Source organism: Vigna umbellata, chromosome 1, assembly GCF_029865625.1.
Source record: "Vigna umbellata cultivar VRB3 chromosome 1, Vumbellata_1.0, whole genome shotgun sequence".
Lineage (NCBI taxonomy): Eukaryota > Viridiplantae > Streptophyta > Magnoliopsida > Fabales > Fabaceae > Vigna > Vigna umbellata.
The window spans coordinates 87,247,725-87,264,614 of NC_142165.1; the positions used below are offsets into that span (position 1 = coordinate 87,247,725).

General features: G+C 32.4%; 1 protein-coding gene across 2 annotated transcripts; it reads left to right on the forward strand.

Annotated features, from left to right (window-relative positions):
* The first annotated feature begins 6,530 nt into the window (after positions 1 to 6,530).
* On the forward strand, positions 6,531 to 11,244 carry LOC124821000 (putative methyltransferase PMT23). 2 transcript variants are annotated; one of them, XM_088104600.1, is made up of 10 exons: positions 6,531 to 7,174; positions 7,310 to 7,470; positions 7,510 to 8,112; positions 9,045 to 9,194; positions 9,346 to 9,616; positions 9,734 to 9,844; positions 9,932 to 10,106; positions 10,196 to 10,450; positions 10,614 to 10,808; positions 10,931 to 11,244. In XM_088104600.1, exons 1-10 carry the CDS (start codon positions 6,811 to 6,813, stop codon positions 11,121 to 11,123), a joined length of 2,478 nt encoding a protein of 825 aa, XP_087960726.1. In that variant the 5' UTR covers positions 6,531 to 6,810; the 3' UTR covers positions 11,124 to 11,244. The 2 variants fall into 2 exon arrangements, with proteins under 2 accessions (XP_087960726.1, XP_047148751.1); XM_047292795.2 differs by having other exon boundaries at positions 6,531 to 8,112.
* The last annotated feature ends 5,646 nt before the right edge of the window (positions 11,245 to 16,890 follow it).

Consider the following 16,890-nt stretch of genomic DNA (forward strand, 5'->3'; position numbering starts at 1 on the left):
GTTCAACATGGGAGAGTGTAAGTCAGCTGCAACTCCAATGAACCAAAAAGAAAAGTTCTGCAGAGAAGATGGTGCTGAAAAGGTTGATGAAAAGCTGTTTAGATCCTTAATTGGATGCTTAATGTATTTAACTGCCACCAGACCAGACATCATGCATTCAGTGAGTTTGTTATCAAGGTACATGCATTGTGCTAGTGAAATTCATTTTCAAGCAGCAAAAAGAATTCTTAGATATGTTAAAGGCACAATTGATTATGGTATACGGTTCAAGAAAGTTGAAAGCTTAAGTTTTCATGGTTATTCAGATAGTGATTGGGCAGGATGTGTTGATGATATGAGAAGCACTTCTGGTTATTGTTTCTCACTTGGTTCTGGAGTTTTTTCATGGTGTTCCAAAAAACAAGAAATTATAGCTCAATCAACAGCAGAAGCAGAGTATGTTGCTGCTGCAGCTGCTGTAAATCAAACTGTCTGGATAAGGAAGATCATGGCTGATTTACACATAGAACAAGAAGACAGCACAAAGATTTTTGTTGATAATCAAGCTGCAATTTCAATTGCCAATAATCCTGTTTTTCATGGCAAAACAAAGCATTTTAAGATAAAACTTTTCCTTTTAAGAGAAGTTCAAAGAGAAGGACAAGTGAAACTAGTCTACTGCAAATCAGAAGATCAAGTTGCTGATATCCTAACCAAGGCACTTCCAAAATCTAGATTTGAGTTCTTGAGACAAAAGCTTGGAGTTTGCAGTTCCAAAGTCAAGGAGGAGTGTTGATTAATGACTATTGGAAATTAAAAAAAATTAAAATTATATGTTATGCTATTTTTTAGGAAAATAAAAGTCATGTTGACTAGTAGAATTTATTTGCTATTTTCTAGGCACTAAGAGCACTAGTTTGTTAGTGGTTATAGAGGCCAACATTTTCGTACATTTACGTTCACTTATTTGCTTTATAAAAGCAATTGCACTCCAAAAATTAATATCAAGCAGTTTTATATTCCTCTGTTCCACTCTCTCATTTTTCTCTGTTCCACTCTCTCAACCTTTCCTTCAATAAAATAACCAACAAAACCTAATCAGAAGTTGATAACTGATCTATGATGAAATTAAGGAATTTGGTGTAGCTGTGTGTTTCTATTATTAGGTACCCTTTTCTTCTTTCGATGTATTTACCTATAGTAAAGTAAATATGGGGATTTAAAAGAAGATGAAAATATTTATATATGTTGAGTTTATTTTCACAGTAACCTTTGAGTTTGAGTGATGAGTCCCATGCCTTGATTGGGTATTAATTAATTATTATATGGTAGAGAAAAAACAAAGAAAGAAAGCAAAGATGTTAGAGGAGAATCTGATCAACTTTTTCATTGGATCGAGCTAGGTTGGAAACCAATGCACCAAAAATACCATTAATAAGATATGGGTGCGTCACAAATTCACAGCACCACAGTGAATTAATCTCCCTCTCTATTGGATGTGGGCCATAACACGGCAACCTTTCTTTTTTCATTATCATTCTTTTCATTAATTAATCATACGAAATGACCCATGAAATCTACAGTGACCTCACCAACAAACTCCTTTATATTCCACCACTCAAATCAAACTTCAACTCTTTTCATTCAAACCTTGGTCATAAAAAAACAATAACAAAAAGCCAGACCTTGAAATCGCCATGTTTGATTACAAAAAATATTGTTGATCAGAAAACTTTCACATTGTTTTCTTATTGATTGATTAAAACATCACAGAAATGTTTCTTGTAATAGGAATAATGTCGTACATACGCTCTTGCAAAGGAGTTTTCATTTTATACATCAATAATTTTGGGGTTTTTAAATATGTTAGATTTTGGTTTTAACTCAGTAAAGTCTTTTTTTCTCTTAATTGTACTATTTTCAAGGATTTGAACATAATTATGTTCGAATTCTTAAGTATCATAAAATGACTTGCCTATTTTAAGTGGTAAAAGTTTATTAGTTTTCAAGTGAAATGTTTTGTTTAAGTATGTAAATAAATTTTTTGACACATAATTTACCCCTTTAAATTGGTCAGAGTTCGAAATAGTATTTTACTTTAACTTATCGTAAAGTGAGACATCATTATTTAAGGAATCGATGATATAAAGACAAAATCAAGAGTATCAGCTATAAAATAAAGGCTACAAAACAAAATTTGAACATTAGAAATGTTTTTATTTGGCCAAGATTTCCTATCCAAAAAATATAAAAATATCTACATAAAAAGTCATTTCCGAAATTATTCTCTCTCCGTAACTCGTTTTCATAATAAATCTCTTTTATCAACGACTTAAAGATTTAAGTATTTCTAACGAAAATCGATACGAACAAAAACAAAAACAATTTTTTTAGATTTTCAAGAAATTGATAACAAATTGTTGTAAAATCTTTAAAATGTTTTTTCTTCAAGAAACACTAGCATTTTGGTAAGTATCTTTTGTATGATTAAAAGTTATTATTAATGAATATTTTAAAACATATAAATAACGTCATAAATAGAATTTATCACATAAAATATATTTTAGATTTACCATAAACAATTTAATTGTAATATAGTTTGTTTCATATGGAACATAATACCCTTTCACAGGAGAAATTTTGATTTGAGTTGGATAAAAACGTTTCGAATATATTCAGCTCAGCTACACATATAGACTTGAAACATAAAAACTACTACAAGTTAAGATGAAGCAATTATGACTTGAGGCACACGTTTAATTAGTAATAATTGTGATATAATGAAATTCATTACTAGGACCATTTCTTTTAATAAATATAACGAGATTGGTTTAGAGATAGAGATGGAAATGGTAGGTACAATTAATAGAAAGTTAAAAGGATTAAATGTAGAATTATAAAAGATGATAATTTTATAAAATTCAAGAAGAAAAAAATAACTTTTGCTACAACACTAAATTTTGTGAAATGAAAAAAAAAGAAGAAGATCATTTTAAGAATTTTTAATTGAGAGAGTGGAAAAGGTGAGATTTTCACTTTTCAAGTTGTGTTATAATTTGTATAGCTACTATTTTGATCTACATTGTATAAAAAAAATATTTTTATATGATAAAATTAATAACAAATAAAAATTGTTATAATATATATATATATATATATATATATATATATATTATAAATTATTTTCATAATAAATAAATATATATTTTGATTTACAGACAATTTGAATTATGATATAAATTTATAGAGTAGATATCCAGATGACACCAACCAATGTCATATTCTAAAGGAAAATGACACTTGAACAACCATTTTTGACAACATTTAGACACGCGCACACGTGTCTAAATTTGAGTGGTCCATTTTCATTTAATTTTTCCAACTGGACCACTCAAATTTAGACACGTGTGCGCGTGTCTAAATGTTGTCAAAAATGGTTGTTCAAGTGTCATTTTCCTATTCTAAATATGCTATAAATTAAAGAGTTGTATGTTGATGTGAATGTAATAGTAAATATTTTCTTTATAATCCATCATAGTAAAATAAAATAATATTTAATAAAAAAAAAATCCCTAATTATTATTACTAAGATGAGATTATATTTTTATAGTATTGTTTTTTATTTTGTATATATTACTTTATGTATAAATTGAAATTATCAAATTCCATTTATTTAATATATTTATTTTTTACAGATAAAAGAAATTATGTGAAATATCACTAGAATATTCTTTTTACATTATTATTGAGTAAAAATGATCCTAGATCTAACTTAGAATCATAACAAAAAGTTGGCAATTACAGAAACAAAAACTTGGAAGAAGAAGGAAAGATGGAGAACCACAATGCATAAACCTTGTTGGTTTGGGTTGTCCCAAAAGTTTTGAGAATTCACCATTATAGCCAAAACTCCCCATTGAACATATCATTGTCTGCAACATATTTTACCATTTTTGTCTACTTTTGTGCACATTCTTATGTCCATACTTCAATAATCCAGATTCAGTTTGTCCATTGTGCCAAAATTTCGTTTGATATCTGATTAAAGCTCTTTTCCTTCTTAATAGCCACACGTACATCCCCTTTTCAAAACTCCAACAAAACCCAATGCATTTTAGAATTTTTCGCCACTCTCAATTTTCATCTTCTGTTTAGTATATTTCTGTAATTTAATGGTCAAGTTAATTAACGTTATTTCTCTCTACAATATATGTTAATAAGATTGTTTTAATAAAGTTGAAGAGTTAAAGGTAATTCTTTCTTAAAATATCAATAGCTAAATATTGTTAATAGTTCATTTGAGTCTCAAAATTGTGGCCAGAGCTGTAGAGATGACCTGAGGGAGGGAGGAGGGTATTTAATTCTTTTACTGTTAATATGAGATGGAGGTAGTAATTATAGAGGTGAAAAAAGAAAAAGTCGAACTATTTTCTAGATGCATTCAAAAGGACCAAGCTATTCCTTCCTGCATCTTCAATATTACTAACTGCACCCAAAAGTAAGAGGAAAAGACTAAAATACTCGTTACTATTGTGTCGTATTATTATTTGCTACAAAAGAAGAAGAAAGAAAATACCAAAAAAATTACATTCCGGAAAGTTCTTTTTGGAACGTATTTCATGTGGTTTTTGAAAACTCTTTCTAAAACATATTTATTGTAAGGGTGTTTCAGAATACCATTCTGAAATTTCGAAAGTTTGTTCTAAAATTTTCATTTCAAAAAACTTATTCCAGAAATAAAATTATGAAAATCTTGTTTAAAAAATTCTATTCTGAAAATTCCAAAAATCTTATTCGATGTAATTTGAAAGTCACTCTTACTATGGATAAAATAACCATTTTAAAAATTTGAAAGTATGCACGAAGAAAATGTGGGAGTGCATGAGGTAAACGTTGACGCTCAAACACCTCTCTAGGCTCAAAATTAAGCCCAATGGCTTTAACTTCTTCCACCCCACAAATTTCTATGACCACGTTGTCATTTTTTTAAGAATATTCCATGAGGCTGGGTGAGACGTCCTAGAAATTAAACTTCAGGTGCAAAATTTGTTAAACATTTTGTAATTTCATTTCTAAAACTATCAAAGCAAACCAATGTAAAAGGATGTTACTGGAACAAAAGTTGGGAAAAAGAAAAAGAAGATTCAGTTAGAAAAAAAAAATCTGGGGGCTCGAATTAACTTTCCTACTATTAGTTTGCTGCCATGAGTCTTAAAAATTACGTATTGATTTGTATAATTTTAGCTTTCGTGATGGGGTCAATTGATTCTTTCAGGCATTGGTTAAATTTATATATTCATTTTTAAACATTATAATTTATTTTTTTATAAAAGAATATCTACTTTCATCCATATTCAACAAAATATCATTATTTTATATTAAAGTTTCTCTAGATTTCTTCTCTTCATTAATATATTAAAGTTTAATTTTAATAAATTTATAATTGTGTCGTGGTTTGTTTTCTTATCATGTTGCAAAAGAAAAAATTGAAGTTATAATAGATTTTACATAATAATATATCATAATATAAATTTATGAATATGAGGCATCTGAGAAAAACCAAAAAACCAATTGTAATACTTTATAATAATTTATCAAATATCCTTTATCATTTTAAATTATATTTTATTTTCTCTAAGTTACTTTGTGCGGTTTTCTTTATAAACGAGGATGATATGGTTATTGATAAAGAAAATGTATCAAAGACTTGTAAGAAGATTTATTTATTCATTTCACATTAGACCTGCTGTTACTTTTGTTGTGAGTTTAGTAAGTCAGGTTATGCATCAAGCAAAAGCAAAACATTTACAAGTTATTTTAAGGATTGTTTAGTATTTGAAAAGAACAGCAAAAAAAAGAATTTTTTTTTAGAAGAAACAAAAATGTCAGTCTTTAAACATATATTGATATTGATTATATAGGTTCAGTTGTTGATAGAAGATTGACTATAGTCGTTATTACACTTTCTTTGGTGGAAATACATTAGAAGAGTAAAAAAAAATTGTAGTAACCGAAACCAATGCTGAAGTAGAATTTCAGACAACTCATGAAATATGTGAGCTATTGTGTGTAAAAGTTATATTGAAAGATTTGAAGATAAAAAAGTATAGACTTGTGAAACTATATTGTAACAATAATTAATTTTTCAATTAGCCTATCTCATCATCTAATATAACATGATAGAACCAAACATATTGCATATCATATGTTTCAAACCGATAGTGTTGAGATATTTAAGAAAAAAAATTCTTATTTATTATAATTATACATTTATTAAGTTTTAATTCTGATTTTTTATTTTTTTTCAAAATTGTCAGAAAGGATTTATGTATATATATTGGATGTGTATGAGAAAAAATTAAATAAGAATCACTTTTTTATTATTGAGAGATACGTGCATCACTAAGATGTGTTTATTTACCATTCCTTGTGGGATGGCAACCTAGCTTTTTCCTTTTTTCTTTACATGTATTTTTATATACATATCTTAAGAATGCAAGAAGGTCGTTATTGACTTTGTTCAACTTAAAACATTTCTCATGATTATATTGCATAAGTGATAGCCAATTCTGTGTCTGGTGTGTGCGATTTCTTAGAGGAACATACACAGTGGAACATACATTAGATAGCAACCAAGTTGTCTCAACAACCTCCCTACTCCGACTCTATTGGATCATTGATACTTTCCAACTCCCAACGTACGAACAATTTCATTCTCTCCTTAATCTTCCTCCACAAACATCTCTCAAACCTCTCAGCAACTCTCGTTAATCTCTTCCAATTTCACTCTCATATCTATCTTCACCAACAAATCCAACACAACACACACCCATGGCCCAACCCTCCAAATCACGATCCAGGAGATCGTCATCATCAACTTCTTACTCATCAACCTTAACAACACTCATCTTCACCGCGCTTTGTGTTTTGGGCATATGGATGCTAACCTCCAACTCCGTCGTCACACCTAAAACACACACAGCCATTGATGATAACAACTCTGAAGCCACCAACACTCAAGATCTCGCCGAAGACACACCTGAAACCACCACCACCACATCAACGACAAACACCATCCAACAAGATGATCCCCTTGAAATCACCACACATATCGCGGACGAATCGTCACGTGAAACAACCACAAATGTCTCAGAAGAGCCACGTGAAACCGCCACAAATGTCTCAGAAGAGCCACGTGAAACCGCCACAAATATCGCAGGAGAGCTACGTGAAACCGCCGTAAATATCTTTGAAGAGCCTCGTGAAACGACCACAAGTACCACAGAAGAGTCAAGTGAATCTGTCACCGAAAGCCATGAGCAAAAGGAAGGTAATAATGTATATGGGGACAACCCTGGCAACCTCCCCGACGACGCCATAGCAAATGAAGGTGGAAACAGCGATAAGAAAGAAGTTTCGAGTGCAAACGAAGCTGGCGCAGGTGTGGTGAATGATCAGAAAAGTGATAAGAGTGAGAAAGACGCGCAAAGTGTTCAAGTATCTGAAGGGGAGCAAAAGGGTGAAGAAGAGAACCAGAACATGGCACAAGACGAAAAAGAAAACCCAAATACAAAACAAAATGCAGAAGCTGAGAACGTGAACACGAGAGAAAACCAAGAAGAGGGCACGAGTGGGGGTCAACAAAACTTTGATGTGCAAGGAAGTAAGGGCAATGACGATGAAGAGAATGTGCAACAACTAAGGGAAGACAAAGGTGAGGTGGCGGAGAAAGAACCAAAAGAAAGGGAGCAAGATGAAGGTGGAGAAAAGGAAAAGAAAAAGGAAGGGCATGTAAGAAAATGGGGCCAAGTGTTGAAGAAGGAAACCGCAAGGGAAACAGAAACGGCAACAGAAACCTCAACGGAAACGGAAAAGTCCGATGAGGGTGAGAAGAAGAAACAGAAGGAGGAATCGGGTGAAGTGCCGATGCAAGATTTGAAGTGGAGTCTGTGCAATGTCTCAACTGGTGGTGATTATATTCCGTGTTTGGATAATGACAAGTATTTGAAAACTTCAACTAGAAAACACTTCGTACACAGAGAGAGGCACTGCCCTGAGGATGCACCAACTTGCCTCGTCCCACTTCCCAAGGGTTACAAAATACCAATCCAATGGCCTGCCAGCAGAGATAAGGTAAAAGGAAATCTCTTTTTTAACAATTCTTTTTTAACAATTTTTTTGACAACACATTGACTTATGATAGGTTGGTTTCAAATATTTTTCTGAAAATAAATTCAAACAGACCAATAAAACAATGACATGTGGCCCATTATCAAAAAATTGTTAAAATTTGTTGTTAAAATATCAGGATCGAAGGTAGAAATGTTTGAAAGAAAGATAAGTTCGTTAAAATCATATTTATTCAACGCTTACAAAATCAATGAAATACCATATAATATATTTTAAAAATTCTTTATTACAGTTTAATTTGAGGAATCATACACATATTTTAAAATATATATTCATTTGACATCATTTTTTAATAATGAAATATTAAATTAAATTATTAAGTATAATATAATTAAAATCTTATGTCAAATGCCTATAGTTTTAAAATCTAAGTAAAATTATTATCTTTCTTTGAGTTTAACTTGAAATATTAATTACTTTTCTAAAAAAAAAATAATACTTCGGACATTTCTTAAAAAATACAGTCTTTTAAAAACTCTTTTTAATAATATATAATATATAATATATATTAACATTAACAACTCTCTATAATAAATATTCAATAATTTAATTTAATATCTTAACTTAATATTTTATTATTAATTACAGTTGTTCTTATGTATTTATAAAGCTGGTGTCAGAATATTTTTTTTCCTATATACATTTATTAACATTTTATCTAAATACTTAATTAGTAATTTGTATATTATATATATATATATATATATATATATATATATATATATATATATATATATATATATATATTTCTTTCGTTTCATATACCTAAATTTAGTCATAAAAAGAATGAATTTTTTAAAAGAAGAAAATGTAGTGTGTGAAAGTATATTTTCCTTCTGAAAATTGAAGTTTTAGTAACCATGTGTTTGTAACAGGTATGGTTCCACAACGTACCACACACTCTCTTAGCAGACGTGAAGGGACACCAAAACTGGATGAAGTTGAAGGGTGAATTCTTGACGTTCCCGGGAGGGGGCACCCAGTTCATTCACGGTGCTCTCCACTACATTGATTTTCTTCAACAGGTAATTTTATTACACACACACACACACACACACACATATATATATATATATATATATATATATATATAATATATATATAAACTCGTAGAGCAAAGTTTTATTACAACTTCCGCATGATTGTTGAAAATAAGAACTTGTAATTGTTACACAGGCCGAACCGAGTATTGGATGGGGAAAGCACACTAGAGTGATTTTGGATGTTGGGTGTGGGGTTGGCAGTTTTGGAGGTTTTCTCTTTGAGAGGGATGTTATTGCCATGTCTTTTGCACCCAAAGATGAGCATGAAGCACAAGTGCAGTTTGCCCTTGAGAGAGGGATACCGGCAATATCGGCCGTCATGGGCACTCAAAGGTTGCAATTCCCCAGTCAAGCCTTTGATCTCATTCATTGTGCACGTTGTCGTGTACCTTGGCACGAAGATGGTTGTTAATCTCACCAACACTTTTCCTTTCGTTAATTTTGTATGTCATTTTGTGAACCTAGTGTTTCGATTTTGCTTTGTTCACGTTGTTGAAGACAAGTGTGTGAATCTATTGTAGGTGGCATGTTGCTTTTGGAATTGAATCGTCTTCTTAGACCAGGGGGTTATTTTGTGTGGTGTGCTACACCTGTGTACCAAAAGATCGAAGAAGATGCTCATATATGGAACGGTATCATATATGCAAAACATATTGTTATTAAAAAAGGAATACACTCTTCATTTCTGTAGGCTCTGACATTTTGTTATTTTTCTCTAGAAATGACCGCATTGACCAAGGCCGTTTGCTGGGAACTCGTAACCATAAAAAAGGATAAACTGAATCAAGTTGGCGCAGCCTTCTACCGCAAACCCCTTACCAACGAATGCTACGATCAAAGAGAGCAAAACCAACCTCCTATATGCAAAGCTGACGATGATCCAAACGCTGCATGGTAAATCTTTCGACTCTCTTGATTTACAACTTGTATAGGTTCATGGCAGAAAGTGTCAATAATATGATTACTGATATTTTATATTGCAGGTATGTTCCGCTGCAGGCGTGCATGCACAAGTTGCCTGTTGGCAATGAGAGAGGAACCAAGTGGCCTGAAGCTTGGCCTCAGAGACTGCAAAAAGTCCCAGATTGGTTAACAAACATGCAAGGTGGACAGAAACTTTCTCAAGACTTTGCAGCGGATAATGAACGTTGGAAAAACGTTATCGATGAGCTTGGCAACATTGGGGTATCTTGGTCTCACGTCAGAAATATCATGGACATGCGAGCTAGTTATGGAGGGTAGGTATATATATCGATTCAGCTTGGACTACAACAATCACGAATGTATATATTAATTTGCATGCCATACTTTTAATCTTTATAAATTTATCACGCATGCCTTGTTAATACAGTTGTATCATTGATTATAAGGACGCATTCATCAAAGTTAATGTGAATGCAGATTCGCAGCGGCTATGAAGGATCTTCCTGTCTGGGTATTTAATGTTGTGAACATAGATGCTTCTGATACACTTCCTGTGATCTATGAACGGGGTCTTATTGGCATATACCATGATTGGTGTGAATCCTTCAGCACCTATCCACGAACTTACGATCTACTGCATGCAGATAATCTTTTCTCAAATCTAAAGAAAAGGTAAAAATGGAAGCAAAGATTTGTTCAGTTTAAAGCAGCTTCTTACAGAAATAACAGTCTTATCATACAGAGACAATAAGCATTATTGATTCACGTGTGGTTTTGTTGTTTGGTTTTGTCAGGTGCAATCTTGTTCCTGTGATAGCAGAGATTGACAGAATACTAAGACCAGGAGGTAATTTGATTGTACGTGATGAGCCTAGTGTGATCGGTGAAGTGGAGAATTTGTTGAAAACTCTCCATTGGGAAATAACCTCCACAAACCAAGAAGGTCTACTTAATGGCAAGAAAGGAATGTGGCGACCGTCGTCTTAAGTAGATCTGTGTCTTTGATCAAGGAGACAACATTGGGTATTCAACTTTAGAATGCGTTTTCAAACAATAGTTATCTTAAAAATGTCACACCAACAAATGACATGTTTGTTGTAATACACGCACCAACAGAGAGAGATTTGTAATTGTCAATAGAAAAGGTAACCACTGCACTGTCTAGTTATCTGTTCGATTTGCATTCAGAAGAAACAATTTTTGTTTAATAGAATTGTATTTTAGTACAGCACTCAATTTTATATTTCTTCTTCACTTTATTCCGAACATTGTAAGATATGATGGTTTGAGAAATAATTTTTTATATATGTACAAGTATTTTAATAATGCTTTAATAAAAGTAATAATAATAATAACAACATAGTAACAATTACATTTAAATTAATCTTTAATAAATAATTAAATCGCTACTTAATTTAAAATCCTCAATCCCGTCTTCCTAAAGTTATATATATTATTTTTATGGACAAAGTTAAAATGAAACTTCAAAATTGGAAAGGTAAATGTACTTTATGACTTGGATGGTCAACCTTGGTGAAAAATTTGAAGGAATCGTCGTCAAAATCTGACAATCGAGAACCAGACTAATCGACCATATACTAAGTTAATTAATCTTTGTGAAATCTGTTTATAGATAAAGTGTTATTACTTATAAATAGACTATAATTAAGTTGTTATTAATAAAAAATATATTTCAAAATTTATAAATGCAAGTTTGAAATAAGAAAACAAACGATTTACGTTATACTATTAATACTTGAGCTGTCTAAAATATCTTATGCAAATAATCTCTAAGTTGAACGGACATGCGAATTCTTGAAGTGGAAGATAATATTTGGACCTTTCTGCGATCTACAATACGTTAATACGTGGAATGGTAGTTCTTAATTGTGTTCTTCAGAAAATTCCCAAGATGCAGTATACATTAGATAATATGGCTATAACAGACTAGGAAGATCGCTGATGAAGTTTTTAAATTTCCAAACCAGGAAAGTACATACAATTTATTTTTAAATTTTCCAATTACTACTATATTTTTGTATTGGTTGCAGGATGTTTTCAGGTGCCTTGTGTCTCGTCACACTTTAGTTGAGCTTTGCAGATTTTGGGTGGAAAAGTTGCTGCACATTCATGACCTTCAGGCAGTTACTTACTGAACATCATCTGAATGATATGGAAAATGTGTAATTCTCACCAATTGGCCGCCTTATTTAATTTCATATACATTGCTTTATCCTTGATTATTGCTAGTTGTGCTTTTGCTGGTGCCATATTTAATAGTATAGTTTAAATTATAGAAATACCTACATGTCTTTTGTGTTTCCTTATATAACGTCTACAAAATCTAAAAAGCTTATAATGAGGAAAGATGTAAAAAATTTCACAGAGCTTAATCAGAAACACTCGTAGAAAATAATCTAGATCTCTTCATTAGCATTTATAAATATCCTTTTTTACTTGGCTTTTACAAGCAAAGAAATTTCAGAATTCCCTTTTAATTCTCATCTCTTCCTCTAACAGTGTTGTTATTAAGATGCTTTAATTTTGTGGTGACAGCAAGAAAGCTTCAAAAATTATAGTTGTGTTTTGGAAAGGTCTTTGTAGTAGTAATATTTTTTGTTGCACTAATGTAGGGCAATATATTGGTGTTTTTCCTTTGTAATTGTTGTGACTTGCAAACTAAATTTGATGGATGTTATGATTGCTATTAAAATTGAGGTTGAACTTTTTTTATGGTTGGAGTGTGATTCCCTATCATCATGATTGTTGCCTTCAATTCATTATAAGATAAATGAAATGGTTATTGTTAGGATATTTATCCTATTTTATTATTATTATATTGTGTCAAAGATTATCCTATTTATCATGATTATATTATATCAAGGGTTACTCTATTTATCATGATTATATTGTATAGGGATCAATTAAGTCCTCTAGAATTATTTTATAGTTTAATTCTCAAGTTGGTATCACAGTGGGTCGATCCTGCTCTGGTTTCTGTCTCATAATATCTGTCTAGCGCCACAGTCCGTCGCCGCTGGCCACCGTCCGCCGCTACTCGTCTTCTTCAAAAATGGCATCTGACAGTACTTTTTCCTACTCCGGAAGTCAATCAATTACCTCCGAGAAGCTAAATGGAAAAAATTATCTATCATGATCTGATGCCGTTGAAATGTGGTTCCTTGGCCAAGGGCATTATGACCACCTTGAGCAAGATGGAAGCTATGTGCCTACTGAAAAAGTTGATCAGTGGAAACAAGCATATTTCCAATTGTGTGCCCTGTTATGGCAATCAGTGTAACCCAAAGTGCTTGTATCTTTGAGGGCTTTCAAAACTTATCACTCCTTTTGGAAGAAAGCCCAAAGTATTTATGCCAACGATATTCAACGTCTCTATGACACTACGAACAAGCTTACATATCTTAAAATGGCAGACCATGATATGGTGTCCTTCATGGCTAAAGCCCAATCTGCTGTTGAAGAACTCAGGATGTTTTTGGAAACGGATCCATTAGAAGATATACAAATGAAACTAGACAAATTTTACATGGTGTTGATCCTTTGTGCCTACATCCCGATTTTGATAATCTCAGAGATCAACTTCTAACTAGTCATGAGGTCCCCTCCATGGAAACATTGACCACTCGCCTTCTACGTGTCCCGATACCTCAAACTCAAGAAGCGCATGAACTAGTGGAACCATCTGTCATGGTTGCCACACGAGGAAGAGGAAGACGTGGCACTAGAGGAGGAGAATGAGGAGGTCGGGGATGTCCTTAATGCACATACTATAAAAGGATGGGTCACACTTAAGAGAATTGTTACTCCTTACATGGTTTCCCTTCCAAAACCGCCAATATTTCGAAGATTGAAACTTCCACTTCTATGTTTTCTGAGGATGAATATCAAGAGTATTTAAGGTTAAAGTCTAACAGCTTGGCACAACCATCTCAATCTCCCAATACATCAACAGTCTGCGTTTCTCAATCAATGGAAGGTCAAAATTCATGGGTAATTGACTCAGGTGCTTCTGATCACATTTCTGGTAATACTTCTGATCACATTTCTGGTAATACTTCTTTGTTCTCATCTATTTCCTTTCGAGAAAAACCTCATTTCATAACCCTTGCAAATGGATCTAAAACTTCCTCCAAAGGAGTCGGTCATGTTTCTTTGTCTCTCTCCCTCAATCTCAACTCAGTCCTTTGTGTCCCTAATTGTCCTTTTAATTTAATTTTCCTAAGCCAGTTGACCAAAATGTTAAATTGTTCAATAATATTTGATCATAAATCTTTTGTTATTCAGGAGCGTGGTTCAGAGAGACATATTGGAGAAGGATATGAAGTTGGTAGATTATACCATTTTGGATCTCGCCCAAGGGTGTCATGTGTTGCTGCTCCTAATCCTAAAGTGCTACATGATCGACTTGACCATCCTCATTTATCCAAATTAAAAAAGATGTGTCCTGAACTTAGTGGTCTCCAAACCTTAGAATGTGAGTCATGTCAATTAGGAAAACATGTTAGATCTTCCTTTCCTAAAAGGTCTCAATCAATATGTAATTATAGTTTTTCCATCATCCATTCTGATATATGGGGACCTAGTCGTATCTCTTCCTTTGGTTTTAGATATTTTGTTACCTTTATTGATGAATATTCAAAATGTACGTGGGTTTATCTTATGAAAAATCGTTCTGAATTATTAGCTATCTGTACATCCTTTTTGAATGAAATCAAGAATCAATTTGGTCAAGTAATCAAAATATTAAGAAATGATATGCAAAAGAGTATTTCTCATCATCCTTTTCTACCATCTTGAGTTCCCACGGTATCTTATATCATTCTACTTGTCCTCATACACCGCAGCAAAATGGTATAGTAGAACGAAAAAATAGACAGTTGGTTGAAACTGCTCGTACCCTTTTGCTTGGTGCCCATATTCCATTCCATCACTGGGGGATGTCATCTTAACTGCATGTTATCTTATTAATAGGATGCCCTCCTCCTCTCTTAATAATAAATTCCCTTTCTCCATTTTATTTCCTAATGATCCTCTCTTTCATACATCTTCCCTAGTGTTTGACTGTGTATGTTTTGTTCATGACATGTCTCCAGGTCTAGACAAACTCTCCGCTCGCGCTCTCAAATGTGTCTTCTTAGGCTATTCTCGACTTCAAAAAGGATATTGTAACACCCACATATTTTAAAGGGTATTACTGATAGTAGAGACTAAATTAATTTGATATCTCATATAAACAATCAAACTTTATTTCAATTACTCCAAAGTACAATACCAAACTTACAAACTTTAAACAATATAGTCTTCACCATTGAAATTTCAACTTATAAGTTTTACACAACATAATCTTCCCAATATAAATTTATTCTTTTTACAAAAATCCCTGAAAGTTTTTCTCCGCATCTCTCTCATCTCTAAGCTTTTTCAACTGCATCTGCAACATTATCTAATCACATATAACATGAGTTATATGATCATAGTACAAACAAATAAGGGTAAGCCAACCATATCATAAAATCATTAAACTTGTAATAAAAATATTATAATCATGTATTTCTGCAATTGATATAATATCATTATTCCGATGTCATTAATTCATCATTATCAAAATCATCTTTCTCATTTCCATAAATCTTACAAGTGTACCATGCTTACTCATGAAGCCTTATGGTCAGACCCTCTCTACCTGCTTCCTTAAGCCTCACTTATATACTATGTCTTACTTTCTGAAGCCTTATGGTCAGACCCCTCTCTGCCTGCTCTATAAAACTTACGAATCATATGTTTATGTCAAAGCCTTATGGTCAGACCACTTTCTGCCTGCTTTCATAAACCTCAGGTGTTACTTTGCTCATACCAAACTCTCATGGTATAACTCGAACATACTACTCCCGGTAGTAAACATCATTTCGTAAGTAATGATTTCTCATATCCACTCCAACATTTCATAAAAACCAACAATTCATACCCTCTTATCCACCTAACTCAATCATGTTCATTCTTTAATCATGAATTCATAATAACCCGTTTTGGTATCAATAAATTAAACATATTGCCAGATATCATGCTTCATATTATAAACTCATTTTGCCCATAACGAGTATAACTCAACATATTTTCATCAAACAAAGATCATGGATCAACCAAAATACATCAACATATCTTAGGAACTACATATTAAAGTTTGGGCTCAATGTAATGATAAATAAAATATATATGAAATTTTTACCATGATAATATTATGCATCTACAATCAACTTGTTTTATTTTATTTTCATCCTAGTAGAGATTTTTCTTTACCCCAATTGATCACCGGAGAGGACCCAGATGTCTGAACGCATCAAACTCACCTTCGACGCCAGCACATATGACTAGTCACAACTGACTGGACCAGGCCAGCGCTGCTCTATGATCAGGGATGTGCCAACTCAGGTTTTTAAGGTTCCTCTATCCCACCAACAAAGAAAGGCCCTCAATAATTAACAATTAATTTATTTAAATTATCTACCATGTTCTCTTATGCTCTAAATTTGAAATGCCAAATTTTAATGTGTTCACTTCCTCTCATAGCAACCTCAAACAATATCTATACATCTATTTAATATCCATATATAAGCTATTTCAGAACCCTTACTTCAGACCTTCCAACAAGATCAATTTCAGCCAAAAAACTCATTCAAAACAGATTAAATTCATCACATCACAACATGTACAATTTCACAGTTTCAGTTATCAT

What these genes read in the sequence shown, in the direction of transcription:
- LOC124821000 (XM_047292795.2), top strand. Translation starts at nt 6,811, where the DNA reads ATGGCCCAACCCTCCAAATCACGATCCAGGAGATCGTCATCATCAACT. An exon ending in GGCCTGCCAGCAGAGATAAG is followed by an intron (nt 8,113 to 9,044) that starts GTAAAAGGAAAT and finishes TGTTTGTAACAG; the next exon opens with GTATGGTTCCACAACGTACC. An exon ending in GATGATCCAAACGCTGCATG is followed by an intron (nt 10,107 to 10,195) that starts GTAAATCTTTCG and finishes TTTATATTGCAG; the next exon opens with GTATGTTCCGCTGCAGGCGT.